General features: G+C 51.5%; 1 protein-coding gene across 1 annotated transcript in view; it reads right to left on the reverse strand.

The window, feature by feature from the left end:
• Positions 1-26,493, reverse strand: part of SIM2 (SIM bHLH transcription factor 2) — a 50,450-nt gene extending 23,957 nt beyond the window's left edge. Inside the window, exons 1-6 of the mRNA XM_044918989.1 lie at positions 26,319-26,493; positions 17,116-17,198; positions 13,780-13,869; positions 6,937-7,045; positions 3,259-3,344; positions 1,039-1,238 (exon numbers count right to left, since the gene is read on the reverse strand). Of these exons, the coding sequence (XP_044774924.1) occupies positions 1,039-1,238; positions 3,259-3,344; positions 6,937-7,045; positions 13,780-13,869; positions 17,116-17,198; positions 26,319-26,493 (743 nt within the window). The remainder of the gene's footprint in view (positions 1-1,038; positions 1,239-3,258; positions 3,345-6,936; positions 7,046-13,779; positions 13,870-17,115; positions 17,199-26,318) is intronic.
• Between the last annotated feature and the right edge of the window lie 219 nt (positions 26,494-26,712).

Genomic DNA, 26,712 nt, shown 5'->3' on the forward strand with positions numbered 1-26,712 from the left:
GGGCGGGGCTGACTTGTTTTACAGATGAGAACATGGAAGCCCCAAGAAGCCCCGCAGGCCTGGGGCCTCAAGGCTGGTGAAGCCTGCAGGCTGCCCTGGGGGTCGGCCCTGCCGGCCGCTGCAGCCACTCCAGCACACCCCTCCCCGGTGCGGCGGGCTTTGGCAGGCCTGGCGAACAACACAGCAGGGCTTCCACCTCGTTCACTCTCCCTTCTCTCTCTGAGACGAGATCCTCAGACTCAAGCAGGAGCCGAAAGGATAGTTGAGAGATGGTTCTGGGGCCACTGCATCTTCGCCCTCCCCGCCAGCCAGGGGGCGCCCTCCCAGCCCAGGCCCAGACGGGGCACCCAATGAGCTTGTGGCCACACCCTTCCCCAGGGAAGGCCACCTGCCTGCTCGCAGCCTCAGCTCCAGCGGCTGCCACAGCCCGAACGGCTTCCCACCAGCCTGCGTGGGCAGCCACCCCACCTCACAGTCCACACTCACAGTCTTTCTTTTTGATTTTAAGGTCCTACCTACTTGATGGAGATACAAGACAGAATCCCGACATCGTGGGCCCTCAAAAACGGCTAACTTGTGTCCACAACACATATTCCCAGTTCCCACTTCAGTGAAATGATGAAGGGGTAAGTAAATAATATAAAACAACCTGGAGAAGCTGGCTACCCCCTGAGTCCTAAGGCTGATAGCAATTCTTCCAGTTCATGACCTGGTTCCACTAAATCGCTTTCTAACTCACATTCTTGAGAGAGAGAGAGAGCATGCAAGCAGGGGGAGCAGCAGAGGGAGAGGGAGAAGCAGGCTCCCCGCTGAGCAGGGAGCACGAGGTGGGGCTCCATCCCAGGACCCTGGGACCATGACCTGAGCTGAATGGAAGGCAGACACTTAACCGACTGAGCCACCCAGGCGTCCCCCTAACTCGCATTCTTAGTATGACTTATTCCTCGTTACATTGTGGCTTCACAGTGTAGCTTTCGGGGCAGTTTCCACCGTCAGCATCTTCGGGAACTCTGCAGGAGCATCAGGTGCCAAACTCACCTGGAATCCAGGAAGATCAGCTTCAGGTCGAGGCTGGCCCTGAACATGAACATGTTACTATGCAGCTTGATCTCTGTGATGGCACTGGGCGGCAACGACTGGCCCACGGCCACCAGCCCCACGATCTGGTAGCACGAGTCATACAGGGACATGTCCAGCATATACTGCCTGATCTTCAAGTAGCCACTGCAGTGGATGACCTGGGAAAGCAGAGGGCAGGGTCAGCCGCCGGCAGCCCAGGAGGTCAGACCAGCGCCCACTCCTCCTGGCTCGGGGCCTGCCTGCCTTCTTGAGCATGCTGGACAATGCCCAGCCCAGCCTCTACTGAGCTGTTGGGCCAACATGCTTCTTTCTCAGGAAACAATATCATAATAAAATGTAAGGGTTGTCTTATCCAATTGACTCTGCTCAAGTAACTCCACAAGGTAAGACTCTAATACTTAATGGATTTAATACATACTCTAATACTAATACTAATACATACTCTAGTACTCTAATACATAATCCATAATTAACTCATCACCAAGTCACTATGAAATCGCACAACAAAAGCACCATGGGAAGCTAACTGTTGGTTCCATGATGCTCGCTTGGGTACCTGTTATGCTCATCGCCTCCCAATGGGACTGGATTTGACATCTGTTAACTTGACATTTATATCACTTGACAAGCTATACCATTCCAGTAAATTAAGAATTCTTTCAGTAGAATCAAGAGTCTTCCTTTTAATGTATTTTTATTTTGTTTTGTTTATTTATAACTCAAGAATTTATCCCCTTGTAATAAGCAATAAAGCAGGAGTGGCTATATAGAAACCTGATTGTTATAGCCAAAAACCATGCAGGAGAGAATGTATAGTGTTCCAAATGTCAAACGGAAACATTTATGCAATCTTCAGCCTCAATATTGGCAGGATTTATGTAAGTTAGAGTCAGTAAAATCTCGAAAGGATCCCAGTCATCACGACAGCAGTGATGAACAGCTAAAATCTTAAAATCTCTTTTCAAAAACGGTCCTCCAGGACTCCTGAATTCATTCAGTCTTTAGAGCTGCAATAAATCTTAAAATCCACCCAGTCTATTGTCCCATCTTACTGATGAGGAGACTGAGGACAAGGTAGGTGATCTGTATTGCTTAAGATTAGACAGTTAATAAGCGACAGAAATAACTCAAGACCCAAGTCTGTTGGGTACAGGACAGTGCTGGGAGTTCTCCACTCCTTCGAGTCTGAGTCAGCAAATAAGAAATGTATCCCCAAACTATAAAACAGAGTGAGGTAAAGTCAAAGGAAAGAGCTCAGTGTGGGGTTCAAAGGAGGGGGCTGAGGAAAGGCAGCCCCTGGGGTGGGGAGGAGGTAGGGAGGAGGCATTCCAGAAAGAGAGGACAAAGGCGGAAGAAACAGTAACTTCAGACTCCAGAGAGGACACAGAAGCTTGGAAGGGGTTGCTCAGCGCAGACTTCCCCCATCTTGCCCTTCCGTCTGGGAGTGGCTGATTCTGGTGCTGAGGCACCACGCCGCCCGTGGGCTCTGCGGGGGACCTACTCCTGGATTCTGGAGCTAGCCAGAGCAGGGGGCCAGGTCTGGCAGAGAAATGCAGCCGGGAGGAACTCTGCCCCTTAGCCTGCGGGCCTCCTGCTGGTCTTCTCCCTTCTCTGCTTGCGTCCCTGATGATCATAAAATGGGGCCAATAATACTCCCCTCAGAGGGCTGCCATGACTATTAACTAGATGAGAGGCCGCTGCTGAAAGCCCGTGGCCCCTCGGAACGGGTTCCATCGTTAGTCAAGCACATCATAGTCATCATCCCTGGATTTGGCCGAACATTCGAGGGTAGGGGCACCGTTTCTGTGCTCTGAATACTCGCTGCCAACCCCGTGACAGGGATTCTCAGTAAGCTCGAGGGGCAGCTCCTTCAATGGCACCGACCTGAGCAAAGTGGAACCTACAGGAAAGGAAAATTCTACCCTGGGCCACGTTTATTCCTGGTCTCCTCTGACGACATCCAGCCCTCCTGGAATACCCTTGTAAGATGCCAGCTCTCATACCTGCTGCAGAAGCGGAGGCCAGCGGCCTCCCCGGAAAGTTCTGCCTTAGGCAGGGGGAAATGTCTGGGTCCCGGTGCTTGCTGTCTGCCGATGTTCACCAGTAGGAACAAAACAGAAAGCAGGGAAGACCCAGCGCCAACGCCTTCTTCCCCACTCGACATGAGGATCCTCATACCTTGTATCCGCTGCATGTCAGGCCCGCGTTTCTTTTCGCCAAGACACACTTCATCCGCAGAAAGAATGACCTCTCTATCTCATACTCTGAAAGCAGGAGTGAGGTTAGATTGGCCAGCTGTCCCCCAACTGCTTCCCCCGATTTTGTCCCAACAATGTCAGTCAACCCTCAGGCCCAGACCAGGCAGCCAGAGACCCCATCCCAGAATGCCCAGCCCCTGCCCAGAGAGTTTCTGCCTGTGGTCGCGACCTGGGTGGGCTGGGGAGACTGGCCCCGTCCTGGCGTGGCTTCCACATGCTCCAGAGGCAGGCAGCCAGAAACGTGGCCGTAGCAAGAACTCAGGAGACACCAACCTGGGGTCAGGTGAGGACTCTAAGTGCAGTGGGCCCAGCCCCGCTCGACCGGCCCGTGGTCCCCTCCAGGAAGGCACAGAGAGGCCTGGCGCCAAAGGAATCGCCTTGGCCAGCCCTGGGGCGGATGCCTGAGTCGGCCAGGAGGGCCCAGAGGCGGCCAGGAGGGCCCAGAGGCATCTGACTTCCCTCAGGGTGGAGGATACTGAGTCAGGGCTCCCAAGCATAGCCCCCTCCGCAGCAGAGGGAGGCAGCCACGGGGCACCCATCCTGCCCGAGACTGCCATGGAATGGGGAAGAGAACCCAACAGACCCACTCGCTCGGCCAGATCGAAGCTTTTGCCCTCATTTAGAGCCCCGGTCCGACCACCCCTCCTTTCTCGACGGCTCTGACCCTCTCCATTCAGTCTTTCCCTGTCTGGCCTGAAGGCCTCACCCACCAATCTCGGACCTCACTATTGCAAATGCAAGCGAGTCCCCTAAGGACACACCCTATGCTTCCGTGAACAGATACCAGTTCTCTGGAATGATGTGTCCATGCCCCTGGGTGAGGGTGACGTCACTCCACTCCTAATAAACAGCTACTTGGTGGCAGTTAATAAATTAATTTTTAAAGAAAGGTTACCATTAGGAGTGGAGGCAATGCCCCCCGCCCCTCCCCAGGGGGAGCAAGGGAATCGCCCGCGAGGCTCCTCACTCCCCCACCACTGTTGGAGGGGCGGCCACGTTTACCCATAACTCCTCTGCAGCGGGCCGGGGTCTGCGAGGCATAAGGCTTCCTGGTGACACGCCTGCCTGTCTGCACCATTTGCAGCTACGCACTGAGGTGTGCACGCTCAGCTCCAAACACCTTCACGTGGTAATGAACCAGCCAGTTCGGAGAAAGCCAACAGCGCAATAAGCATGAAGCAGCAGGGCAAGCTCAGCAGCAGAAAACCAGCTCCGTGGATGAGAAACCGGGGAGCGGTGCCAGCCCCTGTGCACCTCACGCCTTGCACACTCAGGTGGCAACCCCACCTGTCCTGGAGCTCCGGGCTTCTCTGTGTGGCTGCTACACCTCAGACATGAACCCCACGGCGACTGGGATTGGAAGGGTCTCTTGATATTCCCAAGACTCGTTTGCTGTCATTTGATAAACGCCTAACTGAAAGCTATGACATGGAAAGGTAACATGAAACCAGAGCTCGCGGGAGAAAGTCCATTCCTGTGTAACCAACACACTGTGCGGAACTTTCTAGAACAATAACAGCACAATGGTCTTAGGAGTTCTCTAAGCCTCCTGCAGCCTTTTCCAGCTTTAGACAACCCCGCAGTGAAAGAATGAGACTCAGGTGCACTCTTCTCCTCCTAGCTCTCATTTTGCTAGAAATTACTTCTTCCGAGCTTATGTGTGTGCACTGATGTGGCCAGACTGTTTGCAAGGACTTAAGAGTTACAGACCATAGCGGGGCGCCTGGGTGGCTCAAGTGGTTAAATGTCTGCCTTCAGCTCAGGTCATGATCCCAGGGTCCTGGGATCGAGCCCCACGTCAGGCTCCCTGCTCAGTGGGGCGTCTGCTTCTCCCTCATCCCTCTGCACCACGCCCCCCACCCCCACCGGCTTGAGCTTGTGCGGTTTCTCTCTCTCAAATCTTAATCTAAATCTCAAAATCTTAAAAAAAAAAAAAAAAGAGTTACAGACCATAGCTACAGACCATAGCCATCTCATCACAGAAAGCAGCACAGCAGTCTCTCTTCCTGGTAAGGAAAAGTGAGACGCACAGTGACTATGTCTGGGGCTAAGAACATGGGGGCCACAGGCTGTATCTGCAGGTGGTTTTAAAACGGAGTGGGCTCTTCTGCAGTCTCTCCTTCTAGCCTTAGAACGGCCCCTCCCAGGAGGAAGCAGTAAGACTAGAACTTGAGTTTTTCTCCAGCTGGTTACCCCATTCTACCATGCTTGATGTCTCTTCATTTGCATTCTGTTCTATGGGGAATTTTGGTCAAGTTGGGATACCACAGTCCACAGCAGACAAGAGACCCACTGAGCAGCATGCTGGTTGGTCTCACTGGACTGTCAGAGAGAGGGTGTTACAAGGCCAGCGCCCCAGAATAAGTTCGTCATCCTAGCATGCGCTGCAATTGTAACTTAGGGAGTCATTTGCGTAATGATGTGCCCCACATCGTCCCCCGAGCAATCACACCACATTATGTCCTTACACGTGCTTATGGTGGTAGGACCCCAATCCATACGTGTTCAGTAATGGGACCGTGGTGGAGGAGGTGGAGGATCGTGTCCCCACGTGGAGACAGGCCGGTGAGGTGGACCTGCCTCCATCTAGACCAGGGCTTCTTAACTGATTCCTGCCGAGGCACAAAACCCACAGATGCCTACCCGGAATAACGTTTTTAAGTGCAGAAGATAAAAATATAGGAGATCACAAACTGAACCAACTGTATTGAAAACAGTTACCAAAATATTTTTGCTCATATTTTTTGGTAATAAAACAAGTGGTGATTTGGTTATAAATGTGCTGCTTTATTCACGCATTAAATAACAAGAGCCAGCAGCCGGCCTCGTAACTCCTGAAATTTCGAAGTAGTGATGAGCGTGCGTGGTAAGTTTAAACACCTGCGAGAACTGTAAAGTGAAATGAAAATGTGTGTGACTCTCGTTGTTGGCGAAGCCACCGGTAAGAGGGGGAGTAAGATGGCGTACCCCCCATAATCTATAAGCCAAGGAACTGCTACATTCCAACCAGACAGAAGAAAGATGGAATTCTCCACGTGCAGTTTCACGGACCCCCTGAGTTCTGTCGGGGACCCTCTGGTTAAGAAGCCCAGGTCTAGGGGCGCCTGGGTGGCTCAGTTGTTAAGCGTCTGCCTTCGGCTCGGGTCGTGGTCCCAGGGTCCTGGGATCGAGCCCTGCATCTGGTTCCCTGCTCAGCGGGAGGCCTGCTTCTCCCTCTCCCACTCCCTCTGCTTGTGTTCCCTCTCTCGCTGTGTCTCTCTGTCAAATAAATAAAATCTTTAAAAAAAAAAAAAAAAAAAGCCCAGGTCTAGACCTGTGTTCCTGGAATTCTAAACCAAGAGCACATCTTGACCGCTTTCCTTTACCCCCTACCAGCGCCCATCATGGTCTCTGGCATGAGAAATGGGATCAACAGTGTTGCTTCAAAGGACAGAGGCATAAAAGCAAGTCCCCCACGCTGTGTGTTTGCTGGAGAGGCCCAGCTGGGCCGCTCCAGTCCCGCACACTTCCCCTGGGCAGCATGGGAAGCAAAGCCCTCGTGTCCCATCCAAGAGCTTCGTCAGGTTTTCATGCTGGTTTCTTCGTCTGGAGGAAATACCTTGGAGCAGGTGATGGTGAAGGGGCTGGTGGGCCGCAAGCACTGCTGTCATCTCGTCGTGGTCGGAAGGGTGGATGTACTCATAAATACTGTTGCCCGTGAGCTCCACCTGCCGCAGAGGGAAGGGAAGGGTCAGAAATCCTCTGGGGGGCTGCGCGGGTGGGGGAGGGGAAGGTGGACAATGGCTACGGACCGCGAGGGACAGAGCTCTGACCTCTGCTCACAGCGCACACCTTCTCCACACGCAGAAACACGCGTCTTTGATCAAGCAGCGCGCTGAACCGTCTCCCACGTGGGGACGCGAGCTGAAAGCCACGACAGTCCCGAGCACGAGGGACTGGGATGGGAAGGATGAAAAGGTGAGCCGTGGAGGTGGGTGCCCCCCCATGGCCCCGGGCGGTATCCTTTACACAGGAGGCAGCTTACAGCAGACTGGAGCCGGGGCCTGGCCCTCCACCCACACGCCCGTGCTGCCTGAGGGGCCTGGCCAGCCGGGACACGAGCTGCCAAGTCCAGACGATGGTCCCTGCGAGAGTCACGTCCTCCCGGAGGCTGAGCAGGTGGGAGCCATGGGGGCTCCCCTGCACGTGAGGAGGGCTCGCACCCCGACAAAGGCCCTTCCTCGGGCACCGCCAAGCCCCCTTCCCGTTGCCAGAACGTGTCCCTGGCCTTCTGACTCTGGGATGACCCGTTACCCAATGGCTCCTGCCCACGGGTGCGGCGGGGCGGCTGCGTGAACTGCGGGGACGTTTGGGCCCACTCCAGACGGCCATGTGACACGGTGGTTATTTCCGGGGGTCGCGACCCCAGCGCTTGGATGCCGCCTACTTCCTGGCACACCCTGCAGAGGACACGATGGCAGGCCTAGAGCCTATGTGCGTGTTGGACAGGACCCTTGCAGGGACGGGGGTCTCTAGGAAAACACCAGCATTAGGACCTTTCCACAGAGATTCCTGGTGACTCGACACCGAACCTTGACAACTTTCCTATTGTTCTCCCAAAAGTAAGTGCCATGATAGGGGATGTTAGAGAGTCTCAAGACCTGGACCCCCTGACCCATCATCCCAAGTTGGGCAGTGCGGTAGAATGTTCCGGAGACTATGACCATCAGAAGGGTCTTCTGAGCAGCGGTGGGTGGACCCTGTTTTAGAGATGCAATGGTGCAGACGAGAGCGGTGCACCCAGTATTGATCAGGAGCCCAGGCCAGTGATGGCTCTTCCATCACAGCCCGCAGGAGCCCCAAAGCCCGGGGGTGGGGGGGAAGCCGAGAGTGTGTGAGAAACTGCCCTCGGGTGGCAGGGAACCGGGGCAGGTCTGACTCAGTCTTTCTCAGCTCTGCCCCACGGGGAGAGGGCAGGCTAAAAGAGCAAAGGCAAGCTTGCGAGGGCCTTGTCCCCAACCACCCCCTTGTTATTTTTAAGTGTGTCGTGCCTCGTGTTTTGTTGGGAGGCTCACTGCTCTCCCTCAGAGCGGAGCCAACACGATCTCCTGTCAAGGGGCCGCTCTGACCGGGCCACCTCACGCAGCGGGACAACCACAGGCAATTTCATGGACAAGTTCTCCTGGGAGCCACTGTTCCAAATTAGCATCAAGGCCATCAGCTCCTTCCTTGCGACTGAGCGGCCACGGAGGGGTGAAGGAATTTACCCCACTCCTCTGAGCCAGGTCTTCCAATTTGTTAAGACGTAGGAGTTGCCATTTTATTCAGAACAAATTCTGTTTCTGGCCTGCTAAGTAATCTTGTCCCTAACCCGGCTTTCGCAGTTTTGTTTTCTGCATTATTCATGGAATGTTTCTTGCCAATATTATGCCTACAGAGGAACGGAGGGAATCCTGTTACAGAAAGCCTCCCTCCCTCCCCACTTGACCCAAAAGGGGATTTGCCTATGACCAAAGTTATTACGTGAGTTCATTAAAAACAATAAGGATTAAGAACTAAATAGTCTTCTTTCAGATCATTTCTGTTCATCCTTAAAAAATTTCGATAAACCAGCAAGTGTTAAGTTAGCCATTTGGGACAGGACCATCTCCTCTTCCCTGAAGTCAGTGATGGAGATTCCTGGTAAGCTCTGTCAGGTGGAGAGGGACAGAGGCAAATCAATAAGGGAGCTGGGCTTTTTTTTTTTTTAATCGAGTCACATTTCAACAGCTTATTTTTAAAATGAAAACATAACGAGATAGATTTTGTGTGTGGGGGGGTCTATCATTTCTCCCTTACTCATGTTCTTAGGGGAAAAAAAGAGCATTCTGGTTTGCACCAAGTTCTTAATCAGAAAAAAGTACCCCATGTCTTTTTAGAGAAAGTATATTTATATACTTGCATCTGTCCTTACAGGGATTCAATTTGCGTCTTAATCCCAAAGCAGCTTCATCTGTCTTCAAAGACCCCATTCTCACCACATGCATTTGGAGAATAAGAGAGAAGGTCCATGAATTAAGAGGCTTGATTTTCTGAATCCTTGGTTCAATTATAAACTCCAAGGCTGTCCAGGAGTAAAATGGTCTTCAAATAACGGAAATGTTTTTAAAGAACAAATTTTGGAATGATAAAACAGTGCTGACCTTGACTCAAAATTATGGTTGGCATGGTGTTTCCTGTATTTACATATCTATTCGTGCTTTTGAATGGTTGAAAGAAATGTGACTACCTCACAAAAAAAAAATTATGGTTGTCGCTATAAAACTCCCCAGGTCTCATACATCAACCGTATTAAAACAGACCCTCAATGTGATATTTTAGTATTTGTAAAACCCTGCTAACTACAAAATGAATTGCTTTCCTACTAAGAGCGTTTTTATGTTTTGCTGAATAGCTTTCCTTCCTGCCAAGAAAACTACATCTGATAAATACAGCACTAAATGGATATATTCTGGGTCGGAAGGGGAAAGTCACCCAGTACTCTGGAAATACACATTACTCTGCTTTGGGTGTTTTGCTGACTATGGTAAATTAAGCATTAAAAAAAAAAAAAGATGGTTTGGATTTCAGAGTTCGAGTTATGTCAACAAACATAAAACGCTGTCCTTTCTCTTTATTTCAAAAGTGCAAGGATTAGGTCTTATGGCCCCAAACAATGCCATGGCTATTTTTACGGCTGTGGTTCCGGCCACAATCTCAAATATTACATTTTCCTTTATATGTCTCATAAAAGGCTATTTCACACATATCTATAGTTATTTGAAAACTTATATTAGTTACCTAGATGCTATATAACGTATACGGCTTTGGTGAAGAAATTTAAACCACGGGGATGCTTGAAAGAGTCTGCGGAAATACAGAGCAGGTATACAGGGCTTTTTTTTCCTTCTTCCAATATAAGTACGTTAATCACATTAACCAAAGAACCGTGGAACTAACCACCTAATAAACCTGCGTGGCAAAAGAGTGCTTCCCCAGCTCTACCTTTTGACCACATGAATCATTACCTATTATTTGTGTGTGCACACACCAAGTAGAATTTTCAAGCCTGTAGCCTGACTCTGTTTCCCCACACTGGGACCGTGAGCTGAGGAGTCAACTTGCAATTCGTGGTCATCTCTGTCACTCTTTGGTCCGAAAGTCTGACAGAGGGGATCACCCTGTTTACTAATTTAAAAGCAAAAATAATAAACTCTACCAGATTTCTTACTCCCACACTTGTTTTTAAAAAGTTCAATGAAAGAGTTTGGATTAGGACGGGCTTATAACACATAAAGAATGATTTTTATACTCTCAAATACATCACTCAGATAGTTATCTAGATAGTGTAGATTTAAAAAAAAAAAAACACCACCACCACTTTGCTGTGAATTATCAAACAATTATGACAAACCTAGGAGCTTAGGTTCCCCAGGAGCTGCTAACATAGAGTTTAACCCTGAATTAATGTGAAAGATGTTACTTAATGAGATAACGTCACTGGGAATAATTGAAAGTTCTTGGACCACAGAAGGATACTATGTAAATAAAAGCTATCAGTACTATCGTTATTCATCAGAAAATCTGTTTAAAGGGCTGCTCGGCCTACTGGATAGAATTTTCTTAACACTTTCATCTCTGAGGATTTAAAAAAACTCCTTAAGCCTATTTTAATAAAATTTTCATGTTTGACATATTTGCCTGACTTCTTACTACTAATAAAAATAATCTTAAAGGTACAAAAAATTTTTTTTTAAGGAGAAGCTGGGTATTTGACATCCTTTTCAATACTTCATTTTACTATTTAAGTAAAGAAGACAGAAAAAAATACACATTATGATTCTGCCTAGATTTCCTTCTGCAGAGTTAATCGTGAGCAGGAGACAGATCGGAGGGAAAGGTTTGTTGTTGCTTATTTAAACAGTTCAGCGTGGAACACTCCCCAGACCCTAGCCACGGCTCACGTCTGCATTAAAGTGTTTTCATAGCTGGAGACTGATGGTGAGACAGTCCCGCCAAGCGATCAGGGGGAAAAAAACATCAGTCGCTCTACGGTCAGTTTGATTTATCTTTTTTTAAACTGACACTTCTCCCGGCCAGCAACATATAGACAAAAGGCATCTCTACAACATTCTTGAAAAATGATGGTGTGGAGAACTCCCTCCCTTTTCAAAATTATGACTCCAAGTTTTATTTCTGTGTTATGACCAAAAGGAAATATAGTTTTAATTGGGATTCATCATGAACAGGAGTTCATCATGAATAGGAGGCAGATTTGTCACCTATCCAATATTTTGTTCATTCTTAATTATTGTGCTCATAAACGGTCAATTTCATTTCCCACATAAAAAGAGAAAAATGACAGAGAGAGAGTTGTAGGATGCTAGACTGAGCAGCCTGACTGAGTCAACTGGAGTCCTGGGATGTGCACAGGGCCTTATGATGTGCCAGAACATTCCACAGGACTACGCAGCCCCAACATGTGCCCAGCAACGGACACTATTTGAAGCAACTTTTGTGCTACTTGAAGTATAGTTCTAATGAAACTGTGGGGATACTTGGATTCTGTGCAGCTCCCTATTATTTATAAATGACATAAAATGGGCACTTTGATATAGTTCTTACCACAATCCTGAAAGAGAGGTAGAGCGGGCAGGATTTTCTTATTTAAGGGATGGTTCAGGGAGGCTAAGTACCTGACCTATCGGACAATGAAAACCATATAACTGGGCATTTCCCTTTTTGCTTTGACTGCTAGGGAGCTCAGATCTAAATTTAATATCTGAAAATAGTGACTGTACCTGTTTTATCTTTACCAGTCCTTTTTAAAGGAGGTGAAATGTTTTATCTTGTTTGTGACATTATTCTAAGACTAACCAAAGATTCAATAAATTACAATTGAAAAATCAAGTAATCTGCTCAAAATCATTCAGCCACAGACAGAACGACGGCTAGACACCAGACTGGTTACAACTAAAGGACCTTAAATAATTCTAAATAGGGCAAGGTGGAAATTCAGAGCATAACAACCTTGGAAAATATATAAATAGTACATTTCATGTTCCCAACAGTATTTCCCGTTCTACGAGTATACTAATGCCATTAGTCATGGAAGTATAAGAGCCAAACCTTAGCAAATCTTAGCTGGGAGACCTGGTTTCGGAAAGGAAGAGAAGAGGAAGAGAAAAGGAAACACTAAATAATTTTAATATGAGATTCTCTTTAAAGGACTTTACATAAGAAACAGAGGCACAGAAACCCCCTTGGGCATGGATAAGGATATACACACATTGGAAGAGAAGGTTGTAAATAAATGGCAAGTTTAAAAAAATGCAATGGTAGAAAAAGAAAAGGAATACACCAGATGCAGATTTCCAAATTGGTAATTTTGTTTTTCCATGAAAAAAACCCCAGCGCCATTAATTGGCAGGTTTTATTTTGGCTTAACTACAGAGAGGGCTGGTGCAATACAGATTATTCATCTGCCTCCTGGGAGCCCAGTTCCTGTCTCTAATTAATTCTAGTATGTCTTCAATCGTGATGAAAAAAAGCACTCTGATAAGTCACAATATAAAGAAACATTTAATCCCTAGATATATAAAAAAATGTGACTTTTAGAACCTCCATCCAGGCTTGTTAAATCAGAAATGTGAAGGGCCACAATCAGACTCCTCCCCTCCCCACATTCCGAGGAGCCCAGACAGCATTCCGCGCACCCCCCTACCCCGCCCCGCCAAACCCTTGGCTTGACCGGAACAGATAAAGCTGAGTGCACCTCTTTCCTTGACGGGATGAACCCCTTTTTAAAAGACAGTTCCAGAAAAATCGGTAATATTTAAATGTTCTAGAGAAAACAGGACCTTGCTGTGCAAAACAGTAGTAAACTGAGTTTTATGAGTTTCTATCACAAGCATATAAAATGCTTTACTGAAGCGACCACTGAACTGGAAAAACTCAGGAAAAATTACCCTGAATTCCATGTGAACACTCATAAATCTACCCCCCTTCTCTCTCCCCAAAGCACAGTCTGCATAAAATCCATGTTCAACATCAGTTTTCCTCTTGCTTTCATGGCAACTCACAATACCACGTGCAGCCCAGCAAGCATGGACAGAAAAATCTCCCTTTGTGAAGCTCTTGTTAGTGGCAGAGTGTTACTGCAGAAGCAGAGTCCAGGCTATCAGACAGAATCTCAGAACAAAGCTGACTGTTGCAAAGATATACTGGTCATTAATCCCAAAGGAAAAAGAAAGTAAAACCGGGAAATGCAACATGAAGAAAAGCTCAGCGGGATGGCCTAAGAAGATGATTTTGCAGTTTTGGATTATTTCATACACAAAAGCAGACGCTTGAACAGAATCATTTACAAGTTGGGTAAGACGGTCAAGATCCGCCAACGCTTACTTTTATATTTTGGTTGTGTATAAAATTAGGTAATACCTACCTGAGACAAGCCCAAATGCACAGAAGCTGTTTCCGATATATACATGATTTTGCCATCAGATGCTACCACGAAAACAAATCCATCCAAAGTCTGTAAAAGAGAGTGCCAGGGGAAGAGGTGGTAGTTAATACAGTAGACTGAAATCTCATAATTGTACTGTCACTGAGGTGGAGGAATGTATAAAATATTATCATCCATACATAGTTGTTAAATGCAAAACGAGCCCAGGGCCATAAGAAGGATTCCAGGTTATAACACTGAAGGTTTAATTCCCGGGCCCAGGCTCTCAAATGCTTTTAAAGCACTTTAAAAACAATCTTATATCCACATCACAAAAATCATGCAAAACACTTGAGAACTCCTAACATGCTCAGTTTAAATGCAGTAGTTTTATTGTTTAGGGTTATTTTAGCACTTAGCACAAATCCGGAGTTCTATGGTACTTAGGGGGAAACCTACCACTATATAGACCATTTTATGTCATAATTGGCAGTCCTTTATACCACTAGGACATATGCTTTATTTGCCACAATTTTCTAGTTACCCCTAAGTACTATTTGAATAATAAATTCCGAACACTACCACTCCCCTAAAAATACCCGGTTATTTTAACAGACTATGTCTACAGAATTAACTACTTAGAATTTGCAAGAGATCAAGTAACCTTTGCAAAATTCAAGGAGAAAAACTATCAATTTCTGAAAAATTAAAACTACCTAAATGATACTGCCTAAGTTGGCTAGCCCTCAAAAAAATAAAGTAAAATTTTAGGAGCTAATTAAGACAAATAAAAAGGTAATGATTATATTTATATGTGGCAAGGATAAAGAGACTAAATTATTTTTGAAAAAGGAAACTGCATTTTTATTTACCCATTCATATTTTAGATCCAGAACCAAAGAAAAGCAATAAAGTTGGTGAAAGATCCATACAACCCACAATGCTGCCCCCATAAAAAATATTCCAAATTAATTTCTGGCCACAAATTCTATTTTTACAGCATGTAATTGAAACCAGATTACCTTCGGTTTTTCTAAATCTGCCCCCTTTTTGGAGGGGGGCCTACAAAGAATGTAGTAGAAGTGAAACTTGAAAGATACATTCTGCCGTCTCAAATACAGTTTTACTGTAAAAATCCTTTGCCAACTAAACTATCATCACCCTAACCTACACTGAGGTTGAAATCAACATCTTGATTATAAGCCTTACTTTCTCGTTTCTAACTGAGCTACAAAATATTTTCCCAACTAAATTCCGTTTCAGAAATATAAACTATACAGCAATTTCTAAAGTAATAAACGTTTTGGCACATTTTAAACTTTTGCTTAACTCCAAAATCATTAAAGAGATACATTTATTGAAACAGTATCTGACAGTCATATGAGAAAAAAAAGAAAAAAATTATCATAATTAAATTCTGAAAGTTGCCAGCAGTAGCTAAAAAAATAATATCGTTAATGGAAAATGTTGGGTATGTCTTCATAGCTTCCAATGACCTAATTCGCTTGAATGTATATTAACGGTAAACAAGCCCGTCGGCACAGCATTCCGGAATTAAAGAAATGCACAGTGGAGGAACCTGTGCCCGCCAGGTTTTCAATGAGTTGTCCCTGATGTTAGTGTCACTTATAATATGTAGGAGTATCAAACAAGCAAACCACCACGCACGGAGCTGGAAGGAGCGAGTGGGTGAGCGCAGGGCGCGGGAAGGACTCCAAGAGCGCCATTTCCCCGCCTGGCTACCACATCGTTCGCTTTCTGCTGTAAAAGCTTCAGGTATCAAATATTCCCCGGGATCTTCTCTTCCCCGGAGCATGCATTAAAAAAAAGGGGGGGAGGGAATCGTACTAGGACATTTGGGGAAAGGGATTTTGAAAAGATCCGCTTTTTTCAAAATGCGGTGTTCTTGGCTGACTTGCTGACCCAAGTCATTGCGTACTGCCGCCAACCTATTTTTTTTCTTGTAAAGAAAACACAAAATAGAAGGAGGAAATGCAAAACAGCTCTTGGTAAGCATTTTTTGATGGCAGAGACAAATGACAGGTGGGGGGAATGAATCGGGTCGTTGATGAGGCTCTGTAAAGGGCATTTGAAAGATTCGGAGACAAGAGGCATTGCTGTCCCCACCTAGCGCCAGCCGCTGACTTGGAAATGGCCGGTTGTGCGCACGCTTAGCCGGCCAGAGCCCAGGCCAGGAGCTGTTTACCAACCCTGGACTAAATGACTCCGAGCTGAGGGCTATAAGCGGCTGACCACAAACCAAGCAAGGGCTCCCTCCGTGAGCCAGGTGACCCCAGAGGCCACACCAGGTCCCGACCTGGAGCACTCAAGAACTGGAGGACTTGGGTTGAACCAGGCTCCAGCACTTGCTGTGTGACCTCAGGCATGTTGCTTAACCTCTCTGTGCCTCAATTTCCTCCTTTGAAAAATGGAGTTCAAAACAGAACCTACTCTAGGTGAGTGATGATGCACCCTGATAACAATAAGATTTAAAACAGAATCTGGGGGCGCCTGGGTGGCTCAGTTGGTTAAGCGACTGCTTTCGGCTCAGGTCATGATCCTGGAGTCCCTGGATCGAGTCCCACATCGGGCTCCCTGCTCGGCGGGGAGCCTGCTTCTCCCTCTGACCCTCCCCCCTCCCATGTGCTCTCTCTCTCTCATTCTCTCTGTCTCAAATAAATAAGTAAAATCTTAAAAAAAAAAAAAAAAAAAAACAGAATCTGGTCGTAGTAAACTCTCAATAAATGCTAACTGTTAATATTCTATTATAGATACTGTTTTTTCTTGCACCCCCTCCAAACATACACGATTGTCAAAGGCTTTAGGACTGCCACACTCTGGCTCAGAGCCTCTGCTGGATCATTCCTTCTTTGGCTCAAGCGCCTGGCACAGCGTCTATAACAGAGCAAGCGCTCCACAGAAGTTCCCTAAGGGAAGTGAGGTTGGAAAGAACCGCGTGCCTGGCGTCCTTAGGCCTAGGTCTGGTGAGCTGGTGAGTACTGGGGCTGGGACACGGTGACATGCCCAATGGGGGTGGGGCTGGCCAGAGATTACTCTGAGCTGAGTCCACCCCCTGTCCGGCCTCCAAAGAGGATGCACGGTCAGAGGGTGGGGAGGTAGACAATTGCCTCGAGGTCCAGCAGCTGCCTCTGGCCTCGGCGACTTCTGCAGCCTGATGGTGGCCTATGGATCCACCCTGGGCTCCTTGGGGAGGGACATCTCGAGACTGGAGTGGCGGGGGCAGAAGGGAGCCCCCCCCCCCCCCCCCCCCGACCCGGGCGCGGGGCATCGCGTTAGGCAGTGGCTGCGCTCCTCCCCCGCTCAAAGGAGCCTTACCTGAAGCAAGTGCGATCCCAGCTCCTTGGCGACCCTGTCCAGGGGCCCCGCGCGGCTTGGCTGTCCCCACGCGTCTCCTAAACCTGGACGGGGGAATAAAGCAAATCAGTAAACGGCAGCGCCAATCGAGAGGCCCCACGCCCCGCAGAGCGCGCGGAACCTCCGCACCGCGCGCCCTGGTCGGCCGGAATCCCGAGCGTCCCGCCTGCCGCCTCCTGGGCCCCTCGGGCCGCCGTCTGTGTTCTTGCCATCGCCCCTTTGCCCTGGATTAAAGAGAAAAAAAGGCCAGAGGAGATATTCCGGCCGAGGCCTCGGGTCCAAGCGCCCCCAGTGCGCGCTGAGCTCGCCAGGCCCATAGCTCCCGTGGGTCGCCCACGTGCTCACGGCTCCGAAATTGCCGTTTTATTTGAAATGCCATAAAGTAATCTAATCTGCTTTGAAACCTGCCATCCTCGAAGCCAAACGGGGATATCGATTTGACCTGTAAATATTCCCCCAAGGACCCTCCCTCACTCCCTCCCTTCACTGTGTCGCCCGCAACTATGCATTTTCCTAAAGACAAGCCCAGACGAAATGTCCTAGCCGTCCAGGAGGCAGCTTTTTCTGCATAAAAAAAGTTGTTTGTTTTTGGTTTTTTTTAAACCTCACGTAATCCCTCGGACTCCCCAGCCCTCAGAGGCGCCTCGGGAGCGCGGTCCCTCTTCCGATCCTAGTGCTCCAGCTTGGGAAGGGTTTACCTGGGGCCTTCCCCAGAACAAGCTCCTAACGCACCCGAAGCGGGGCGGGGGAGGGGCCGAAGGCGGTGGGAGTCTTGTAGGTACTGACGATAACTGGAAGGTATCTGTTGCCACATAATTAGGGTTCCCCAGTTCTTAACTGCCCCCCCCCCAAGACATCCTGCCTCTCCCCCACCACCTCCCTGAAGCTCGCAAGTGTTTCAGAAAGCGCACCAGGGGAAAGGTGGCCCGGCTCGGCGAAGCCTCCTCTCCTGTGTCCCCGGCTCTGCTGCGTGACCCCAGAAATCCCAGGCTTTCTCTGCGTATTCCGGAGAAAGTAGAAAAGCCGGGTGAGGTTTCGGCGCTAAGTGCCGGGTGGGAGAACCCTCAGCGGCTACTTGGAGTCCTTCTGCTTCGGGCCGGGCCAGCAACTGTCCAGTTCGCGCCACCGCCCAGGCGCGACGTGGAGAAGGCCGGCGACTGCTGTCCTCAGCCTGCGCCCCATTGCCTCCAGCGGAGAAGGCGGCCCCAGGCTCCAGGCCCACTCGTGCACCGGCTGCCACCCCTGCGGGGTGAGCTGTGCGTCCCGCTGCCCGCACATCAGTTATCCTCCCTTCCTGCAGGCCAGACCGGCCCCTGCCCGCTGCGTGCGGGGAGTGCGGAACACGAAGCCAGAGCGGGATGCGCGGGATGGGGAACCTCGCCTAGTCTCAGCGAATTTGGGGACCACAAAACTCCCCCAAGCGGACTGCGGCGAGTGGGTGGCCTGGAAAGTCCCCGCGTAGGCACTCTGGGTCTCCCTGCGCTGTCCCCGCAGGTGTCAGGAAGCACAGCTTCTGGAGGCCTCCACCCCAAGCGCGAGGGAAGCGCCCGGCCCCAGAGCCCCTCAGGGCCCAGGCCCCCCCCCAAGAGGCTTTGGAGACCCTTCCCTGCAAACTCTGTTCAGCAAAAAAGGGATGACCTTTAATTTCTCCTCCTCGGCTGTAGGAATTAGGGGCTTATCCTGGTCTCCCCATAAGGAAGTGACTAAATTCCACATATCCTGATCCCCCAAACAGGATCACAGCCCCTCAGCCTCCACAGAGGTGTCTTCTTAACCCCAGGAAATTACTGTCTGCCCAATTTCACTTCCAAGGATGACCACAGTGACCATAATAGGGCACCACTGGCTCTCACCAGCAGGTCCTCCTCCCCCAGCCCCCATCTGTGCAGGATGGCTTGGTGGGCTCAACGTTTACTCCATTATTAAAAACCCTGGGACTTGAATGAAAAATAATTTAATAAAGACCCAGGAATCCTGATTTCTGAAAATGGACAACCGTGCCCTGGTAACTGTCCTTTACCCAACTCCTGGGTCCTTTCCCTGGTTTGCACCACACTAGCCTTGCCTGGCTCAGCAGGAAAAGTGAACTTGGCCTTCCAGATTAGGCTTCTTGCAGTGTCCACAGCCAGGTGACCAGGGGAAATCTGTACCTCTGGGAAAGGGGCAGACCCAAACCAGACTTCCCTGCCCAGCTCTCCCAAAAGCCTTGTGGAAGGCTCTGGCCTTTCCAAAAGTGCACTGGGTACACAGGACAATTTTTCATATAATTCAAATACCCGGATACTTCAAAAGAGCCTGTTCTCTTATATCATAATTTTTCCCATAATTTCCTGACACCTCTGCTTTGCTGGCAGATCTTTGAGCCCCGCATCGGGGCTCCCTGCTCCGCAGGGGGCCTGCTTCTCCCTCTCCCACTCCCCCTGCTTGCGTTCCCTCTCTTGCTGTGTCTCTCTCTGTCAAATAAATAAATAAAATCTTAAAAAAAAAAAAAAAGAAAGAAAGAAACCTCTGTGGGTGAGACCTTTTCACTCCACCCATAAAAATCTACTTTGGGGGGCGCCTGGGTGGCTCAGTCGTTAAGCTCTGCCTTCGGCTCAGGTCATGATCCCAGGGTCCTGGGATCGAGCCCCGCATCGGGCTCCCTGCTCCGCGAGAAGCCTGCTTCTCCCTCTCCCACTCCCCCTGCTTGTGTTCCCTCTCTCGCTGTGCCTCTCTCTGTCAAATAAATAAATAAAATCTTTAAAAAAAAAAATCTACTTTGGGCTAAACGCAGAGACTAAATAGGTAAGGTTTGTAACAAGAACCAAAAAATGGTCTTGGTACTTGTAAAGCCATATATATCCCCCCAAAAGTGAGGCGCCGGGCACGTGGCCCTTATCTGGACCTAACAAAGGGCTTTATTTGTTTGAGAAATGAGGGGAGACAGGTAAGACTGAGCTAAGCTCCTTCAAGGTTATCAGTGACCTCATCTGGTCCTGGGAGCACCCACCTTCCACTGACTGTGGGGGGAGCAGCCGGATGGCGGGGAGCACCCCAAGCCTGGCCTGTGGTTCCCCTGCCAAGGTTTGCTATCCTAATTGCCCTACATGCGTCAGCAGGGAAATCCACTGGGAACTCCCTCCTACTGGGAATCCAGATGGCCAGGTCATGTGGGGAGGAGGCCAGCCACTGGGTCAGAAGAGAAAGGGAGCCAGGAATCCTTTTTCCCCCTCTGGCTCTGAGGGTTTGTGGGTACCTGCACCTTAGTATCCACACTTGGCTACTTGGCTGACCGGCTGTTTGGCTTAAACCTTACCAGGCTCTCCTGCCACTGAAGCTATCTAAATATGGTCCCGCCTCTCTGGGTGCTCAGTTAGTCAGTCAACAAACAGCTGTTGAGCACCTGCTGTGCAACCCCAGAGAAAGGGTCTGGAGTTTGATAAGAACTCCTGGGATGGACAGCGGTTTCTGGAAGGCAGCCTTGGGTATCTGACGTGGTGACAAGAACACTCCTCGCAGGGATCTTGTGAAAACTAAACGGGGTTGATAGGGGACCATCTGACCCTGCCACCACCCGTCCATGGAGAATTGGATCTGGGATTGAGAAAAATCCAGGACAGACCTTTCTGGAGCTCCCAGGGGACACAGGGGGATCTCACCTCCTTCTGCCCCCACTCCCCAGCTGGGCCAGTCTGGATGGTCTGATCTCCAGCAAGTGCCCTGACCTCTAACCTTTATTTCTCAACTCTAAAGTGGGGGGTTTTGTAGGATTAAATGAACTAAACCAGAGGGTGCTGAGCAAAGCGCTGGGTTCCCTGGAAAGCGGTGGTGCCTCAACGGCCTTGGTCCAGCCTTCTCTTGCCTTCCCACCCCTTCCATGCCTACTAGCCCCTTGCCGGGGAGGAAGCATGTTATTGGGGAGCGTGGCCTCTTGAGAATCGTGGGCCATCTGAGGACACAAGGTCACACGGGCTGACTGCAGACTACTCCAAAGTCAAGAAGGGTGTGCGGGGGCTGAGCGGGCGGCTGAGCTGGGGGCTAAGGGCCGGCTGCTCGGCTTCTCCACCGCGACACCCCCCGCCCCAACGCAAGGGAGACGGCGTGGAAGGCCGGTCGGCCCGCGGGTATTTACAACCCGGCTTTCGGAGCATTACCGGCCGCGGGGGCGGCAGGCTCAGGGGCTCGGGTCCAGGGCTACCGGGCGTCGCGCGCCCGGGCGAGGTTGTAACGCGGGCGCTGGGGGCCGGGCTGCCGCCTCGCCACTCTAGGGGAGCCCAGAGCTGGTGCTCCTTCCTCGCTCGACTCCAGGACCATGTAAACGCTCACGGTTCTGGGGTTCCCCCGAGCACTTCAGCTTCCGGCCTTGGAATGCTTCGTTCTGTCCGGGGTCCCCGAGAAGCCCGGCCTTTGGACCCTTTTCCAAACCCACGGTCGCACAGCGGGCGGGGACCAGGGTGTGAAGGGGGGTTGTGGGGACGCGCCAAGAAGGCCTCCCCGGGCCCGGCCGAGCGGGGAAGGGAGGGGGCTTCCAGCTTGGCCTCGCCTGGCCGCCGGCCAGAGTACGTGCTCAGACAACAGACGCAAGGCCCGGCCCCCCGCACCCCCCCACCCCGCGCCTAACGCTGAGGCCTCGGAGGCTGGGACGGAGGCCCGGCCGCGGCCCGCACGGAGGAGCGCGCGGGGCCCGGCGCCGCCCGGAGCGGCTTCCCCGCCGCGCCTCCGAGCGCCCCGGCCGCCGCCTGGGTTCTGGCCGCCGGGCGCTGAATGTGCGGCTCGCGCGCGCTCCGGTTCCTGCCTCCAACCGCCGGGGGCCCCCGCACCCCGGAGTTCCCTTCACCACTGCCCACAGCTCACAGCATGCTGCTCGGCGACTGTGAGCTTTCCCTCCCGGAGCGATGCGGAGAGGGTTGTAAAGCTCCACGTTATTCTAAAAAATAAGTTTGTTTTCTTTTTTTAAATCTACATTATTTCGGGCTTCGGTAGAGAAAGGGCTCGGGTCTGTCTAGGTTTAGGGCGGGTCTGTTCTCACCAAACCGTCTAAATCAAAGCGTTTCCATTCCCAACAACAATTTCTAGCCGTCTGCCTGAATCTAAACCCAGACAGATTCCACCACTGGAATGATTCCGGCCTCAAACCCCCATTATTGTTGTGTGAGAGTAACAGTGTTGCACTCCCTTCCCCTGCTTTCAGCCGCACCTGTCCAGAGTCTTCAGGTCTGGGAAAGGAGGAGGAGGGGCTGCGTTCTCCTTGAGGAAGTCAGCCTCAGTTTCTAGTTCCATTCCTCAGCTGGGACCACGGGCCAGTCGCTCCTGTCCCTACCCCGCGGCTGGGGGTCAAATCCGACTCCGGAATCCTGGCTCCTGGGAAGGAGTCTAAGCCACCGGATTGGCCTTGTGTTCCTGCCGCTCTGACTCGGGCTTCCTGAGGCCCAGTGTACATCACCTGAGGGAGAAACTTGTCCTGCGTCCTGCCTGGGATGGTCACCAAGCAGCTATGGCCAGAGAGCAGCAGAGTTCTCCCACCTGGTGCCTCTGTGTTTCCAAAGAAACACGAGGAAGGCCACAAAGCAAAGAGGACAGGCAGATCATGGGCCCAGCCCTTCCCTGAGCCCTGCGTGCACCAGGCCTTCCCGGCCACCAGTGAACACATAGAGTTTTTGGTTCTGAGTCCACTTCCAAAGCCAGCCTTGCTTTCCTGCCCTCTTCCCTGGCTCCCTCTCATTTCTTAGCTATTAAGCAGGGGCGGGGGGGGGGGCGGCGGCAGAAAATAGCAGGTCTTCTAACTGCAGACAGTGAGTCCCAGAGGCGCACAGAGTGGGGACACTCTGCCATCTAAGCCATGCCTGGTTCAGGAAACACTCGCACTCCCAGGACGAAGTGACTGGAGTAAGAACATGTTAGATTTCCGCCTCCTCACCCTTAATCCCAGGAACCTGGTACAGCTATGGAGTTCTTAATAGGCCCATTTTGCAGACAAGGATGGGGAGTCTAGTGGGGCAGCTTCACAGAGCACAACCTTGAACGGGCTGTAAAAATTGCCAGCACCGCCAATGCCAGTCTGACCTCCGTGGGGAGTGTCCACCTTGGCTCCTATGCCTCTTTCTGCCCCGGGGAGGGGGGGACTCCTCCGAGCTCCTCTATCTGTCCTCTGGCCCAGGTGGTCTCAGGATGAAAGGAGCCATGGGCAGCGAGAGGACAGGCGGCGGCCAGCGGCCACAGCAGCGACCTCCTGCTCTTGCCCTTGGTGTAGGACCCTGGAAAGGGCCCGTCCCTCTCTGGCCTCAATTTCCTCAGGGACTGAGGGTTAGTTGGGGATGCCTGTGGTTCCTTTGGACTGTGCTATGCATTTTCTGACTCCCAAAGTCCTAACTTGGCCTTGGCGTCTAGATCCTTCTTCACTCAGGGATCCCTCTTGCTCCGGGACTACGGAACAGCGGGACCGAGCTCGAGATACCGGTTTCACTTGGCATCTTTCAGTCCGCAGCCAGCCGACAGTCGGAGCAGATCCGGGAGGTGCTGCCACCGTGCAGGCCTGCATTGGCCCTAAACCTCCCTGATGCTGACACCCGGATCCAGGCGGCCCCCCAGGCCCTACTCCATTCCCCCCCGGCGCACACCCAGGCGCGAGAACAGAGGCTAAAATCAGTTACAGCGCAGGCCGCCCTCAGGAGCTACGGAATGGCGAGTGAGTTATTTTGCATAATTGAGGTCTCTCTCTAAACGCCTCTTTCTCAGCCCAGGCACCCAACTTTACAACTCTGTGCCCCAGACTGACTTGAGGGGAGCAGCGCCACCGCCCAGAGCTGCAGGCCCCAGGCCTCTGAATGAAGTGAGGAGTCCTGGGTCTCCCAGTCCACCCATGTAGGCAAGTGCCCACCTCCCTGCTCAGGCCCTGCTGGAGGGGGGTCAGCGGGGGAGCCGGTCGGGACCACTGCCTTCTCCCTTTCCCCCGATCAGTCTAGACCCAGAGGTTCAGGGCCATTTCCAAAACTCTAGGGCCAAACAATTATCTCCAGGCCCCTCCCTGAGTTCCAACTTCGACAGTCACCCCCAAGAGGCATCCAGGCCACCCCTCAACCAGACCACACTACCCAACAAAGCACAAGGGCCTGGTGCTCGATTACTGGACCATCTCTGCAAGCCCACCTCTGCAAAGGGTTCAGGGCCACGTAATTCTGGGCTCAAAGGCCTTGGAGACTCACTTCCCAGAGTTAGAACACCCAGATTAAATTCTTAAAAATCTGCAGAAGAAGTACACCCACCACTTCCCAATTTTTAGCAGGCTTTCCTGGAAATTCTCCAAACAACAAATGGCTTACAATTAGCCCTCTTTCTCCAGGCCTCCCTTTCTAATTTCTGGCTTACTTGAAATCATTGGTAACAAATCATTTAATATTCCAGTCCTGGCTTCTAATGTGTTTATTTCCAGTGGGGAGGTGAGAGGAGGCCAGGGTCCTGTCCTGGTTCCCCACCTGCTTGCAGCATGCAAATTAAGAAACAGCTCACTGGGGTGGGGGGGATAGATAAAAAGAAAGAAAGAAAGAAAAACAAAAACGGGCTCACCACCTCTCCTTCCGGGGTGGGAAGGAGACTCGACTCTCGTAAAACCCAATTCTCTTTTAATTTTAATTTTCTACTTCTCTGGTAGAGGGATCACCACCCTTGGGCTCACTAATAGCGACCACCCGCTTGACAACTTCAAGTAGGAGGGGCTGGAGTGGGGCACGTCTTTATAATGGGGTCGGAAAAGGAAAGAAGGAAAAGGAAAGAAGGTGTATGGGGCTAGGGTGGAGGTACAGGTCACAGGCTCTTGCACCAGGGAGGAAAGGGCTGGAGGCTGCATGGCCCAGCTGGGAGGCAAGGGCTACGGCTAGCTTTGGGGGCGGGGAGGGGGGGCTAGACTCCCCGGCCAGCTGTGATGCAGGGCTGCAGGTCACGCTGGGCGACAGGCCCTCTGAGCCCTGGAGGCAGTGTGAAGTGCAGCTCCAGACCCAGAGCCAATTACTTATAACAGGCTTAGGGGCAACCAACGCAAAGGTCAAGCTTACTGGCTTCTGGCTGGTCGCCGGCCAGGCGCTTTAATGGAGGCAGCCTGCACCCAAAGGACACCTGTCGCTGCAGTGCAGCCACCTTCCGTGTCCTGCAGCTGAAGTTGTGTCTACTTCCCCACTGGCTTCTGGAGCTCCACACGGCGCTAGGGGCTCCTCAGCCCAGAAGTCTTGGAGTGCCCAGCAGGCCCCCCGTGCAGTGTCTCAGCCCAGGGTCAGAATCTCTCGCGCCAGGCTGCAGCCACCCTGTCTGGGGACAGAGATGCTGAAAGGTGATAGGTTGAGAAACACCAGGACACCAAAAGGAACGCTGTGGTGACCAGGCCTCCCCAGCCCTGTTGCTCAGAAGTGCCCAGCCCAGCAGCCATGGTCACCCGCAGGCCATGTGCTAGCAGGGAATGCTGGCCAGCACGCCATTACTTACCACTGGAGTCTGCTGGACCCATGGGTCCTGGTGCCCCTTGCCTACCGTGGCACCTGCCCCTCCGGTTTATAATTCCAGTCAGGAAAAGAAGACTGTGTTCTGGCCTGCCTGCCATTTTTCTTCTAGTCCCCTCTCTGGCCTGCAGGTTTTCAGCTCACCTACTTTCGGTCTCTCCTACCCTGACCTGCCCTGCGCAGGCCAAGGGAGCAAAGAAGAGGCAGCCAGAGAGGCCCAAATCTGAGGCCCGGGCCCCAAACAAGTGCCCTGCTCATGGCTAGGGCCTTCAGGGCCTGGGCCTCCGGGCGCACTCCGCTGTCTCCCAGGCCAGGAGCAGCAAGCACGTCTCACCTTCGGCTGGGGTGCTCACACTTCCCCTCCCAGAAAAAGAGATACGAATGAAAGAAGGAAAAAATAAAAGGTAGAGTTAAAGACATGAAGAAAAAAAGAAGAGGAAAGAAACGAAACGAAAAGAAAAGAAAAGGAGGGAAACCAGAATGGACCAGCATGATCACAAAACAATTCCTGATTCGCCGGGTCCACACTTGGGCCAGAAGACGGTCTAGTCCCCACGGCGCCAACACCCTGGCTCCTCTCTCCAACAGGAGCCGAAGCTCCCGGCGCGGCCTCCCCGAGACTCCCTGGCACTGGCGCTTCAAGCCAGCTCCAGCTCCCCGCTTGGGCCGAGGCTCTCGGCCGCCCACCTGCGGCCTCACCTTCGGGGAAGACGGCCCGCATCTTCAAGTAGCTGGTGGTGAGTCGGATGATAGACGCCTTGTCCAGCTGCGAGGTGATGGCCGACGGCAGCGGGAGCAGCTTGGCCAGCTCATAAAACTCGCCATTTTCCTTCTCCCTCCTGGTCTTGGCCGCATTCTTGGACTTCTCCTTCATCGCGCCTCGGCTCCGGGCATATTAGACCCGGCGGTGCTCCAGGCCCTCGGAGCCCCGCTCCGGCTGCAGCGGCGGGGATGGGGAAGGGGACTCCGGGAGCCAGGTGAGTCTGGGGCACCGCCCGGGGCAGGTGCGCGGGGCAGGCCTGGGGCACCGAGAAGCCTCTCCGCCGCCGCTGGGCCCCGGAGCTCGGCGCAACCCAGCGGCGCAGCTGCGCGC

Source organism: Neomonachus schauinslandi, chromosome 1 (genome assembly GCF_002201575.2).
Source record: "Neomonachus schauinslandi chromosome 1, ASM220157v2, whole genome shotgun sequence".
Classification (NCBI taxonomy): Eukaryota; Metazoa; Chordata; class Mammalia; order Carnivora; family Phocidae; genus Neomonachus; species Neomonachus schauinslandi.